The sequence below is a fragment of the Salminus brasiliensis genome, chromosome 13 (genome assembly GCF_030463535.1).
Source record: "Salminus brasiliensis chromosome 13, fSalBra1.hap2, whole genome shotgun sequence".
Classification (NCBI taxonomy): domain Eukaryota; kingdom Metazoa; phylum Chordata; class Actinopteri; order Characiformes; family Bryconidae; genus Salminus; species Salminus brasiliensis.
The window spans coordinates 3,487,343-3,499,842 of record NC_132890.1 but is presented as its reverse complement, the minus strand read 5'-3'; the positions used below and the strand labels follow the sequence as shown (position 1 = coordinate 3,499,842).

General features: G+C 43.4%; 1 protein-coding gene across 9 annotated transcripts in view; it reads left to right on the top strand.

Annotated features, from left to right (window-relative positions):
* Window positions 1–12,500, top strand: part of shank3a (SH3 and multiple ankyrin repeat domains 3a) — a 221,080-nt gene that overhangs the window by 154,834 nt on the left and 53,746 nt on the right. For all 9 annotated transcript variants that reach the window (XM_072694768.1, XM_072694760.1, XM_072694759.1 and 6 more), the window contains one exon: window positions 10,322–10,435. In XM_072694768.1, coding sequence (XP_072550869.1) covers window positions 10,322–10,435 — 114 coding nt within the window. The remainder of the gene's footprint in view (window positions 1–10,321; window positions 10,436–12,500) is intronic.

The window sequence follows — 12,500 nt, the reverse complement described above, 5'->3', positions numbered from 1 at the left end:
AAACAGAGAATATGAAAAGAGAGAGGAAAATTAGTTTACCATATTTTAACCATATTTTATCATATGTGGGTAACCAGTCTGGAGCTGTCCATGGCACTGCAGCACTGCAGTCTAAACTCATGTCACCCCATTGCTCACTCGTCCCATTCTGCTGTCCTGGGCTCTATATTAGACTCTGGATTGGCATTTACACACCAGAGGAGAATGCCACATCGGGTTCTTGGTGGCTTTGGTGGCCGTAATGCATCCCCATCTTATTGCTACCCATTCCCTAATATTGTATAGGCCACCAAAACGGCTCTTACCCATTGAGGCATGGTCTTCACAAGACCTCTGAAGATGGCCTGTGGTATCTGGCACATTCCAAGCAGATCCTTTATGTCCTGTAAGTTGTTAGATGAGGCTTTGAGGATCAGTGAGCCTTGGGCCTCCATGAACTTTTATCTGGTAGGTGCTGGCCACTGTGTAGAAGGAACACCCCACAAGACCTGCCTGATGTTTTGGAGATGCTCTGACCCAGTTGTCTAGCCATCTCAATGATCCGGATCTTGTCAGAGTGGTTCAGACTCTGGAGCTTGCCCATTTTTCCAGCTTCCAAAAACATCACCTTCCAGATCTGACGGTTCACTTGCTGCCTAGTGTGTATTGTAGATACTGTAAATACTTTCAAAAGCACCTTAAAAAAAAAGCTGACATACAAGGAGGGTTACTGCGTCACCTGCAGGTTACAGTGTAGCGTTGGTCAATATCGAGTGCTTCTAGCCCCTTTAATAGATGGGTCAACTGAAAAACCATTGCACACTGTGTAGCAACTTTGCACACTGACATCTTTGAAGTCAGCATAAGTCATTAGATTTTGCAGTGGCACTTTGCTGTGCTCAGGCTGTGCTCCTGTAGAATCACATTTTCCGTTTATTGCTTTCTCTTAGTGTATTCTGTTTGGAAATGGTTTTTTGATGAATGTGTGTATGGCAGGCCAAAAACAATCCGCAACATACACAGCTAATGGAGCACGAGGAATGTATGGCGGCAGCTGGAGCTTGCGTATTGCTTTACAACACAATGCCTTCACTTCCCCTTTTCCATTATTGGGGGAACATAATCATAAGCCCTCTTTACTGCCTGGAGAATTCCACTGCTACAAGGCTCGCTACAGTACCGACAAGAAGCTCTGGAATAATCTTGTGGTCTGAGTAGACGGATTAAGACCTGATTGGGATTAACAATGAAATGCAGCACAAAAAAAAATCATAGGCTATGACCAGGAGCACTCTCAGTCATTCCTTACCCTGCCTTGCTTTGGATAACCAGGGTGCAGAGCTTTTGTAACACATTACCAGTCCCAGGAACCATCAGCACGAGAGGTATGGGATGGCTCCAAGCCACGATGTAGAGGACGTGAAGAGTAGCATCAGTGTCAGGCCGTGGAAACATCTAGAGTCAGCTGATCCTCCAGATCTATGGAGCCATACCATTAAAACCACCTGCCTAATATGGTGTAGACTACATAAATATCTCTGACCCCTTGAGGCATGGCCTCCACAAGACATTCATACTATTCAAACAGTTCTAGCTTCTGAAAAGGTGCTTTACTGATTTCAAATTGTAAAAAAAAATCCCAGTAAATCTGCTTGGACTGGCCCCAATCCCAATCCACTGGAGATTCATATGCTTTGCTGCAGCACCTGGTGAGCAGTATAGGTTAAGGGTCTTGCTCAAGGGCCAGAACAGTGGCAGCTTAGTTAACCTGGGTATTGAACCCACAACCCTGTTATCAACGACCCAGCACTCTTAACACTGGGCCACAATTCCCCAAAAAGCTACAGCACCTGGTATATTCCCTGGCAGTCTCCCAGTCTCCAATTTTTGACAAGGTCCAACCATGCTTTGCACAAGTGGCCTTGCTCTCACAGGGCCAGGTTGATCGGACGTCCTCCCTACATCACCCCTAGTGTGATGTTGGTCAGCACAGGCATCTGTTAGCTGTTGTCTCGGTGCTGCACTTTCCTCTGAGCATGCTGGATAGCTAGTAATGTTGGAAAAGAAGCAGTGGCTGGGCCTTGTGTTGCAGAAGACATGCTAGTCTTTAACCTCCTCCAGGCGTCCAGGCTGGTCTCAGGGTGGTACGCTGGTAAGCAAGGCTATTTGAAGTCGTTTATATTGAGTAAGGCCCACAGTGGTGTCTTATATAGGGTTCTGTTACTTACATGCAAGCTTAAGCTTTACAGCTCCATGTTGTGGCTGACTGGGTACAACTGAAGTAAGGAGAGTACTGTGTAAAATACAGCTGGTGTATTATAGGTTGAGAAGCAGAGGTGCTGAAACTGACTCTAAATCAGTTAGACCGGGTGTAATTGACGTGTCTGTGAGCCGAGCTTAAACTCTATTACACAAGTCTAGTTAATAAGGGGGCTGACAGATCGCGGAACATGCGTGCACACACTTAATAAGCATGCTGGCAGCCGTGATCACTTGACTGACAGGAAGAGGGAGGGTGAGTGGCATTACTTGGAGTTATAAATACAGTTCTGCAGTCCTACAAACACACACACACACATGCATCCATATATATGTTGGGACACCTGTTCATTCATTGTTTCTTCGGAAATCAAGGCTGTTAAAAAGAGTTGGAGTACTGTCCAGAGAAGAAGATTCTACTAGATTTTGGAGCAGCACTGCCCACTCCCCAACTCATCCCAAAAGCATTGTATGGAGCACCATCACCATCATTTCAGAGAAAACAGTTCCTCCACTGCTCCACAGCTCAATGCTGGGGGGCTTTATACCCCTCTAGCCCACACCTGGCATTAGACAGCATGGTGCCAGTAGGTTCATGACAGTACTTCTCTCTCTGTATTTGCAATGAGCTCAACAAAGCATACCTGAATGCATTCATTGGGAGGGTGGTCCAAAAATAATTGGACATATAAGGTGTATATATACTCCAGCACTCACAATCCATAGTCCAGTACTGGGGGGCGTTATACCCCTGTAGACCATGTTTAATTATAGGCTCATTTATGGCTGCTACAGACCATCCCAATCTATTGGTGATGTGTGTGTGTCCACATTTGAATACCTCAGTGCCATCAGTGGGTGCTCCCCAGTTCTGATGAATTCACTAATAAAAAAAGGGCCGTCCGCAAACGTAGTAGGATGAATGTATTGAGGGGAATTTCTACTCAATAGAATTTCACAAAAGTCATTTTTGGTCCCTTTCTGGTCCACACACACCCAAAGCACCCATACACACTTACATGCACGGTGTGAGGAAGTTGTCTATGGGAACGATCGGGCAGAGCCGAGATTCAGTCTCTCATTTCTTCCTACAATACAGCGAGCTCTAATGGAGCAGAATCATTGTGAGCTAAAATACTCTCGCTTTCTCTCTCTCTCTCTCTCTCTCTCTCTCTCTCTCTCTCTCTCTCTCTCTCTCTCTCTCTCTCTCTCTCTCTTTGTTCTGTTTTGTCTGTCTCTCACTCCCTAACACCGTCTTGTACTTTCTCACTCGCTGTCTCTCCTTTCACTCTAATTCTCGCACTCTCTTTCATCTCTCTGCCTGGGTGCTTTTTAGATACTCTTGGTGTCATTTGGCCTTGTCTTGTCATATGAATAGTCTTTTTAAACAGCAGGCTTTGCAGCACATGATGTGCACCTGAACAATGGCTTACACTCCTGGACACACCTGTGGAGTTTGCATTGTTCTAACAGCTTAATAAAAGCTCTGCAGGAACAATCTTAAGTATCCAGATGTGAAAATATTAGTCTTTTCAATCTGCAGTTGACCAATTTAAGTGGCCTGCCATCCCTTAAAAATAAAAAAATATGAATCAAAAATCAGCAAGCAGGGAAAATAATACAGAATGACAAAAATAATAAGACAGAAATGAGGGGGCATATATCCTACATATGTCTTCTATTTCATATTACTTTCCTTGAGGCCCATTTATGATGTGTGTGTGTGTGGGGGGGGTTGGGTTGTGTACCAAAAATGATGAATCACAATTCAGTCATGCACAGTCTTTCCAAACCTCTCTTTATGCCATGGAGCTATTTTTGTCACTGTGTTGATATGCACCAACCAGCCATAACATTAAACCCACCTACTTAATAATGTGCACGCACCCTTTTTTGCTGACCCTACGAGCAAAGTGGTCAAAAATTCCTGTGGTTAAGTTTATGTGTACTTAAATGGGTACTTATGGGTACTTTAGTACTCACAGATCAGCCATAACAATAACATTGTGTAGGCCCCAGTCGTGCCCCCATACCAGCTCTGACCCATCAAGGCATGGACTCCACAAGGCCTCTGAAGATGTCCTGTGGTATCTTGCACCAATACTAATGTTCAGAGTGGGATACTGAGGCTATGTATCTCGGATAGTCTGATGTTGTTGCAGTCCTGTAAGTCGTGAGGTGGGTCCTCCATGAGCATCAGTGAGCCTGGGCACCTATGACCCTATAGCAATGTGATTTACAGGTTAAAGAAACCATTAACTTTGTGAAAGTGAAGGTGTACCGAGAGTGGTTCGTCTGTATTTGCCAAGCATAATTTGTCCAATTTTAAAACTTTATACTTTGCTTATCAGTGTCACTGCGTTGTCATGACATCTAATCTCCAGCGTTTTCCATGGAAACTGCTGCCACTCAGTGTGTTCTAGCATGTGCTGCTATTTGTGTGTGTCTATTCGTGTCTTTAAAGCATGTGAGCGTGGCATGTCACAGGATTAATTCAGCATCTTCAGCACCACATGCTCACATTCACTATAACAGTGCTTCCTCTGTCACAAGCTTGGCCTGGGTTGCCGTGGCGGGTTGCCGGGTGACGGCTGGGCACTAACTCTGGGAGTTTGGCCAGCGTTTTTTCCCATGGTGCCATTTGGCCGGGGTGAGCGGATGCCAGTTTCCAATATGCCAGCCGTACCGAAAACACAGGCCATCAGGCACTGCTCTGGACTGGTACTCACTACTACTCACACCAAAGAGGCAGCTTAATGGACACCCTTATTACTGGGTGTGTTTTCACATAGAGCGGGACCAGTCAATAACTGAAGGTCCGTACAGCACTGCTGCGTCACACACTGGGTACATGCTGGAACAGCATGTTCACGACTGTAGAGTTGAAACGTTTGTAGTGCAGAAAATATCAGGAATGGCTCTCCTGAATGATCAGCTGTCTTGTGTTGGCCCTAATATCGTTGTGATTTTGTTCCCTGGTGATTCCACAGTTTTCCATTGCCAAGCGTCTAGGACATCTCGATTAGAGCTGGCAAAGTGGTCAGAGAATTCCTGTGGTTAAGTTTATGCAAGAGAAAACATGCGAGAGTACACAGGGATCAGCCATAACATTAAAACCACCCTCTTAACATTGTGTAGGTCCCCCTCATGCCCCCAAAACCCATCAAGGCATAGACTCTACAAGACCTCTGAAGGCCAATTAGCCCTGAGTGCTCATGACCCTGTCACCAGTTCAATGGTTGTCCTTCCTGAAGATACTTAGGTTTTGGAGATGATCTGATCCAGAAGAACTGGATATTTGGACATGACCAGAGAGCATGACAGTAGACATCTACACTGATCAGCCATAACATGAAGGTCCTTCCTGAAGATGCTCTGATCCAGTCGTCTAGCCATTACAGCTTGAATATGTATATCCCACTCCATGACCATTGTAATAATTATAACCAGTGGTTTTAATGTTATGGCTGAAAACATCATCTCAACACCTCTGATGAACTTGCATTAAAAGTTCAGAATGTAATTCTTGGTCAAAAATTCCTGTGCTTAAGTTTATGCAAGAGAAAACATGCAAGAGTACACAGGAATCAGCCATAACATTAAAACCACCCTCCTTACATTGTGTAGGTCCCCCTCGTGCCCCCAAAACTGCTCTGACCCATCAAGGCATGGACTCCACAAGACCTCTGAAGGTCAATTAGCCCTGAGTGCTCATGGCCCTGTCACCAGTTCAATGGTTGTCCTTCCTGAAGATACTTAGGTTTTTGAGATGCTCTGATCCAGATCTCCAACCGGAAGAACTGGATATTTGGACATGACCAGAGAGCATGACAGTAGACATCTACACTGATCAGCCATAACATGAAGGTCCTTCCTGAAGATGCTCTGATCCAGTCGTCTAGCCATTACAGCTTGAATATGTATATCCCACTCAATGACCATTGTAATAATTATAACCAGTGGTTTTAATGTTATGGCTGAAAACATCATCTCAACACCTCTGATTAACCTGCATTAAAAGTTCAGAATGTTGTTCTTTCCCACAGTAACGAAAAGAAGCCCATTAGAGGTGCTGCTGTTCTTTGTGGGCAGGATTGGGTGACTGCAGCTAAAGCGGGATGGATGGCTTGTGCAGTAGACGAGAAGTGAGTTTCGCGGCTGTCAGTCACGATGAAGAACAGTTCCTGTAGCCAGTCACCCACACAGCAATAGAAACCATTTAAAAGGCATGTCTCAGCAACCGGAGTGTGTCAGCGAGAGGAGCCAGACTAATGAGAGGTGTTTGTGTTTGGATCTTGTCTCGGCACGTTGCTGTAGACTGAGTGATCTCTGGCTGTAGTCGCATGCCACTTGTACCGTGCAGCTTTCCAATGAGGTCGTGTATTGTGGTCTGAAATATTCTTTGAGGATAATGAGGATAAGGTGATACGGTGTGTGTTAGAGTGTGTGTGTGAGTGTGTGTGTGTGTCTGTATTAGAGAGAAAAAGGCCTGGATGTACCCTGTGCAAATGCACAGCCGTTCTCAGTTAACAGTAGGACTAATGTGATAATTAAATGGTTATCCCTCAGGCTAGATTACCTCCTAAAACCAGCTAATTTGCCACACGGAATGTCATATCTCCTGATTAAAACCTGCGCTGTAATTGGTTGCATTTAGATGAAAAATTAGCAAATTAAAAAATGAGCACCTGGTAGCCGAGGTGCAGAAGCATCCCGGAGTCAGAGAAGGAGTTTATTGTTGTACGGAAGTGCAGCCGGGGGTCATTGGCTTGTTCTCTACAGGTGGTGGGTGGGATGCGGACAAAACAGCAAATTACAATGCTGCTAAATTATAGAGCGCCACTGTTTTGACAAAAGAGCATGTATTTGTCAGAGAATATGGATGCCTGTGATTTTAGAAAAAGCTCACATACCATTAATCAAGACTGTGTGAGATTAGTAGGTAGTCTCACAGCACCCAGTATATATATATATACATAGAGCACCAGAGAAAATGAAGAGACCACCCTACATGATCAGTTTCTCTGGTTTTACTATTTATAGGCAGTGAGTTTTAGGGAAATTAACATTTGCGTTGTATTTCATAAACCAAGGACAACATTTCCCTTCAATTCCAATTAAAAATATTGTTATTTAGAGCATTTATTTATTTGCAGAAATGGCAACGGCTCAAAAACCACTGCTCAAATAATGCAAAAATATATATAATAATTATAGTGCAAATACATTACTATTCAAATTTAAACAACACAGTACTAATAAGGAGAGCTTTCAGAAATCACTATGGTGAAATAACCTTGGCTGCCAATCACAGCTTGTGATTGTCTTGGCCGGCTCTTTACTAGTCTTTCATATTGCTGTGGGGGACTTCATGCCATTCATAGTCTGTAAGTTCAGGTAACTCAGCTTTGTTTGATGAAATGCCTGAAACGGCTGCCAGACATGTAGAGATGCACATTTAAGAACAATTAATTAAATGGCCTCTTCATTTTATATATATATATATATATATATATATATATATATATATATATATATATATATATATATATATATATATATATGGACAGAAAACACCTCATTCATTGTTAATTAAGGCTATAAAAAAGGTGGTCACATTAAATCTGGTCTGCTCTTAATGGTTGAAGTGAGTGGTGAAGATCACCATGGCCAGATCCAAAGAGCTCTCTATCAGAATCAGAATCAGAATCAGAATCTCTTTATTTCACCAAGTATGTTACACATACAAGGAATTTGTCTTGGTGAGAGCAACATGCATGACAAGTAACAAAAAACACAGAAAACAGTCTTAAACTAAAGGAAAATGACACTAAACAATAAATAGGGTAGGGGATAAATTAAAAAAGTAAAAAGTACTAAAGGTAATAAAGAGCTGAAAATATATTTACAGAAAAGAACATCTGTACAGGTGTGCAAATAGTCATAGTGCAAAATAGGAAGAGTGCAAAATAGCTGTTCAGTCCGGTTTGGTACAGTTCAGTTGTATGTTTAGAGGTTTACAGTGGGAGGTGTGTATGTCACAGTGGGAGGTGTCCACTGTGGTTGAGGAGCGCTACAGCTCTGGGGAAGAAGCTGTTAGCATGACGTGTTGTGCTGGTTTTGATGGACCGCAGTCTTCTACCCGAGGGGAGTGTCTGGAAGAGGAGGTGTCCAGGATGTGAGGGGTCAGATGTAATCTTGCCAGCCCGCTTCCTCATCCTGCTGGTGTAGATCTGCTGAAGTGATGGCAGGTTACATCCGATGATCCTCTCTGCTGTCCTGATGATGCGCTGGAGTTTGGTTCTTTCTTGTGAGGTGGAGGAACCAAACCAGATAGTTATGGAGGCTGTGATAATGGACTCTAAGGAAGGTTGGAGCTACAGAGGAATCTGGGAAGGGCTTTAAAAGGATCTCAGAGCAATCATTGGCAGTCAGCCGATGAATCGACCAATAGAAATGCTCTAAAATGAAATATATTTTCATTGGAAGTCATAAAGGTTTTTTTCCATCTTCTATGAAGTTGTTGGTTTTGAGGTTTGAGTTTTTTTGTGTAAAAGTGACTGATTTTACAGAGAAGTGAAAAGGAAGAGTGCAGTGTGTGTGCGTGTGTGTGTGAGAGAGAGAGAGAGAGAGAGAGAGAGAGAGAGAGAGAGAGGTTATTGGGTTGTTCTCTATAGGGGAAAAGAGGAGGAGGAAGAGGGTCGATGGAGGGTTGTGACTCCTCTTACAGCTCATCAATGGAGTGTGTGTAATGAAAAGCCTTACTCTCATCACAGATTACAGTACAAGAGCCTGACTAACACTCCGCCACGCTCTCTCTCTCTCTCTCTCTCTCTCTCACACACACACACACACACACATTTGTTTTTGTAGCTTGTCAGTACCTGCATGTAACCATTTGTCCCTCTATGTAATATTTATTATATCTAAGTATATATTTTTATACATCCCATACGTATTACATGTATGTAAATACCTGCATGTCCAAATGTTTGTGGACACCCCTTCTAATGAATACATTCATCTACTTAAGTTGCATCTATTGCCAATAGGGAGTTGGGGAGTTGGGGATGATGAGGTGGGGTGGAGATCGTCATCCAACATCCTGACCTCACTAACACTGCTCTTGTTGTCAAATGCAATCAAATCCTCACAACAATGCGCCTCCAAAATCTGGTAGGAAACCTTCTTGCCTGGACAGTAGAGACAGTTACTCCAGCAAAAATAGGATACAGTCTTTTTTAATACCTTTGATTTTGGAAGAGACACTTTTGTCCAAATACTTTTGTCCAGATAATGTATGTAAATCAGTATAGGGGATAATATGTAAGTTATTCATTTTACTGTATATTTTAATATTAGGTTAGCCCTGTTTTTCTCAGTTGTTGTGAAATAACTGTTGTCCTCAATATGTACAAAAACAAACACACACGCACACACGAGTGAGTGGTGCTGCATTGTGCCCAATAAAAGGCCATTGACTTCTGAGCTCTTTTCAGCATTCACTTTGTTGTGAATGAGACTCCTGTGTGTGTGTGTGTCTGTCAGAGAGAGAAAGAGAGAGAGAGAGAGAGAGAGAGGTAAAGAGTGAATGGGTTAGCATGCAGGTTTGCTGCTATGCTAATTGTGCTGATCTATGAATTTAATGGGGCAGAAAGAAAACCCGTGCACCCGCTTTGCTCTCCATAAACATATTAAAAACATACACACACACACACATGCGTGGATGCACAAACACACACACACACATGCTCTTACATGCGTACACACACGTTTGTACCCCGTACCTTGAAACTGTGGTATCCTAGCAACTACAAAGCCGAAGGACAGCGCTTCACTCAGGAGAATGCGTTTTAGATTGTGTGTGTGTGTGTGTGTGTGTGTGTGTGTGTGTGTGTGTGTGTGTGTGTGTGTGTGTGTTACTTTCATCTTCAAACACACATGGATAAACAAGTGGACAGTATCCTGTGCTGTTGACCCTTAAAGATGCATTTGAAGTATTTCTTTAATAACTTTAATAATCTTGTATGACTCTCTCTCTCCTTTTGTTCTCTGTCTCTCTCTCTATGTCTCTCGCTCGCAGTGCTGAGTATAGGTGAGGGGGGATTCTGGGAGGGCACAGTAAAAGGCAGAACTGGCTGGTTCCCTGCGGAGTGTGTGGAGGAGGTACAGATGAGACAGTATGACCCTCGTCTAGGTGAGTAATGAAACAAACATGCGTACGGTCATGCATGGACACACACACACACAAACACACACACACACACACACACACCGCTCACATCTTTAGGCAGGCTCTAGTTTCACTCTTGTTTACACTCAGCGCCCCCACATGCCTCTTTTAAGTGGCGTCCACTGGCCACTGCCGTCTCTGCATGCCTGTAGCGAGATTACACTGTCCGGCTTTTACAGTCATGTGACATGTTAGGACACCCCTACTGAAGATCTGAAGAAATGTCCAAATGTTTGTGGACACCCCATCTAAAGAATGCATTCAGCGGCTTTAAGTTGCACTCGTTGCCGATACAGATTGACACACAGCTGCCAGTACTGCCAATAGAATAGGACTCTCTGGAGCAGATAAACTTGAACCTATTGCCAGGCGTGGGCTAGAGGGGTATAAAGCCCCCCAGCATTGAGCTGTGGAGCAGTGGAAGAACTGTGTTCTCTGAAATGATGGTGGTGGAGCTCCATCCAGTACTTTTGGGATGAGTTGGGGAGTCTCTCTTAATCATCCAATGTCTGATCTCTGCTCTTTTGTCGCTAAATACAATCAAATCCTCATTGCAATGCTCCTCCAAAATCTAGCAGAAAGCCTTCTTCCCTGGACAGTAGAGACAGTTACTTCAACAAAACTCTTTTTTGTACCGTTAATTTCTAAGGAAACAGTAAATAAGCATGTGTCCCAATACTTTTGTCCATATAGTGTATGCTGGCATAGCAACCTGCCACAATTAAGATGAGTACATTGTGTATTCCTTGTAATATGAGTGCGTAGTCTGCGATTGGGACACAGCCATAGTGGTTTGCTCTTGACTGTTGAAGCGAGTGGCATCACCATGATGAGATCCAAGGATAAACATCAGGGCAAGACACACCTGTCATGGTTCACCTGTCTAAAGCACAGTGTCCCAGAGGTCCTGGTCTTTGTCTAGGTCATGTGATTTTGTTCACATGACGGTCAGTTTTCCATTTAAAGTTATACATTTCAATGCTGATTAAGGCCTGGTTTCAGCAGGCAGTGTAAAGAATACCTTAATACCTTGAATAAGTAGTTGAATTGTGGTTTAGATTAGAAATGTGTGTGTGTGTGTGTGTGTGTGTGTGTGTGTGTGTGTGTGTGTGTGTGTTTGTGAGAGAGAGAGAGAGAGAGAGAGAGAGAGAGAGAGAGATCTTTTGATTGATTCATTTTCTTGAAGTGGATTAGAAAAGAACATTGACTGTGCAGGGAGTGAAGTGCGTAACATAGCAACAGCCAATCTCTCTGGACAGCGTTTAATTGTAATTGCTCTCATTGTTCATTAATAAAGCTTTTTCTCTTTATTGTAACACACACTCACGCATACACACACACACACACACACATACATCCACTTTCACATGCCACAGGTGATGTGGCTGTCAGTGTTTGGTCGCTGTCTACACTCCTAAGAATAAGGTGCTTCACTTTTCATGCTAATAGAGATGCACGAGTGTGAAGAACCTCTAAGCTGGTCAAGGACCTTTACAATACCATTTAAACAATGTACAGTTCACTCTCCAGTCCATACGGTCCATATACAATAATCAGCCATAACATTAGCACCACCTGCTTAATATTGAGTAGGTCCACCTTGACCACCAGAACAGATCTGACCATTCAAGGCATGGACTCCACAAGACTTGTGAGACGTCCTGTGATACCTGGCACAAAGACTAATGTTAGCAGGAGAGCTTTGTGCACCCATGCCCCTGTCACCAATTCACTGGTTGTTCCTTTTTGGAGCAGTTGTTGTAGGTACTGACCACTACACACCAGAGAAACATCACAAGACCTGCCTGATGTTTTGACCTAATTGTCTAGACATCACAATAATGTGGTTCCTGTCAAAGTATAATTAGCACATCAACTTCAAGAGCTGACTGTTCACTTGCTGCCTAATATGTAGGTGGATCAGGTGCCTCTGTAGATGAAGATAATCAGTGTTTTTTACTTTCCCTGTCAGTGGCTTTTCACTACAGCACTAGCCAGACCCATTCACACTGACGTTATGAGGGCTGTT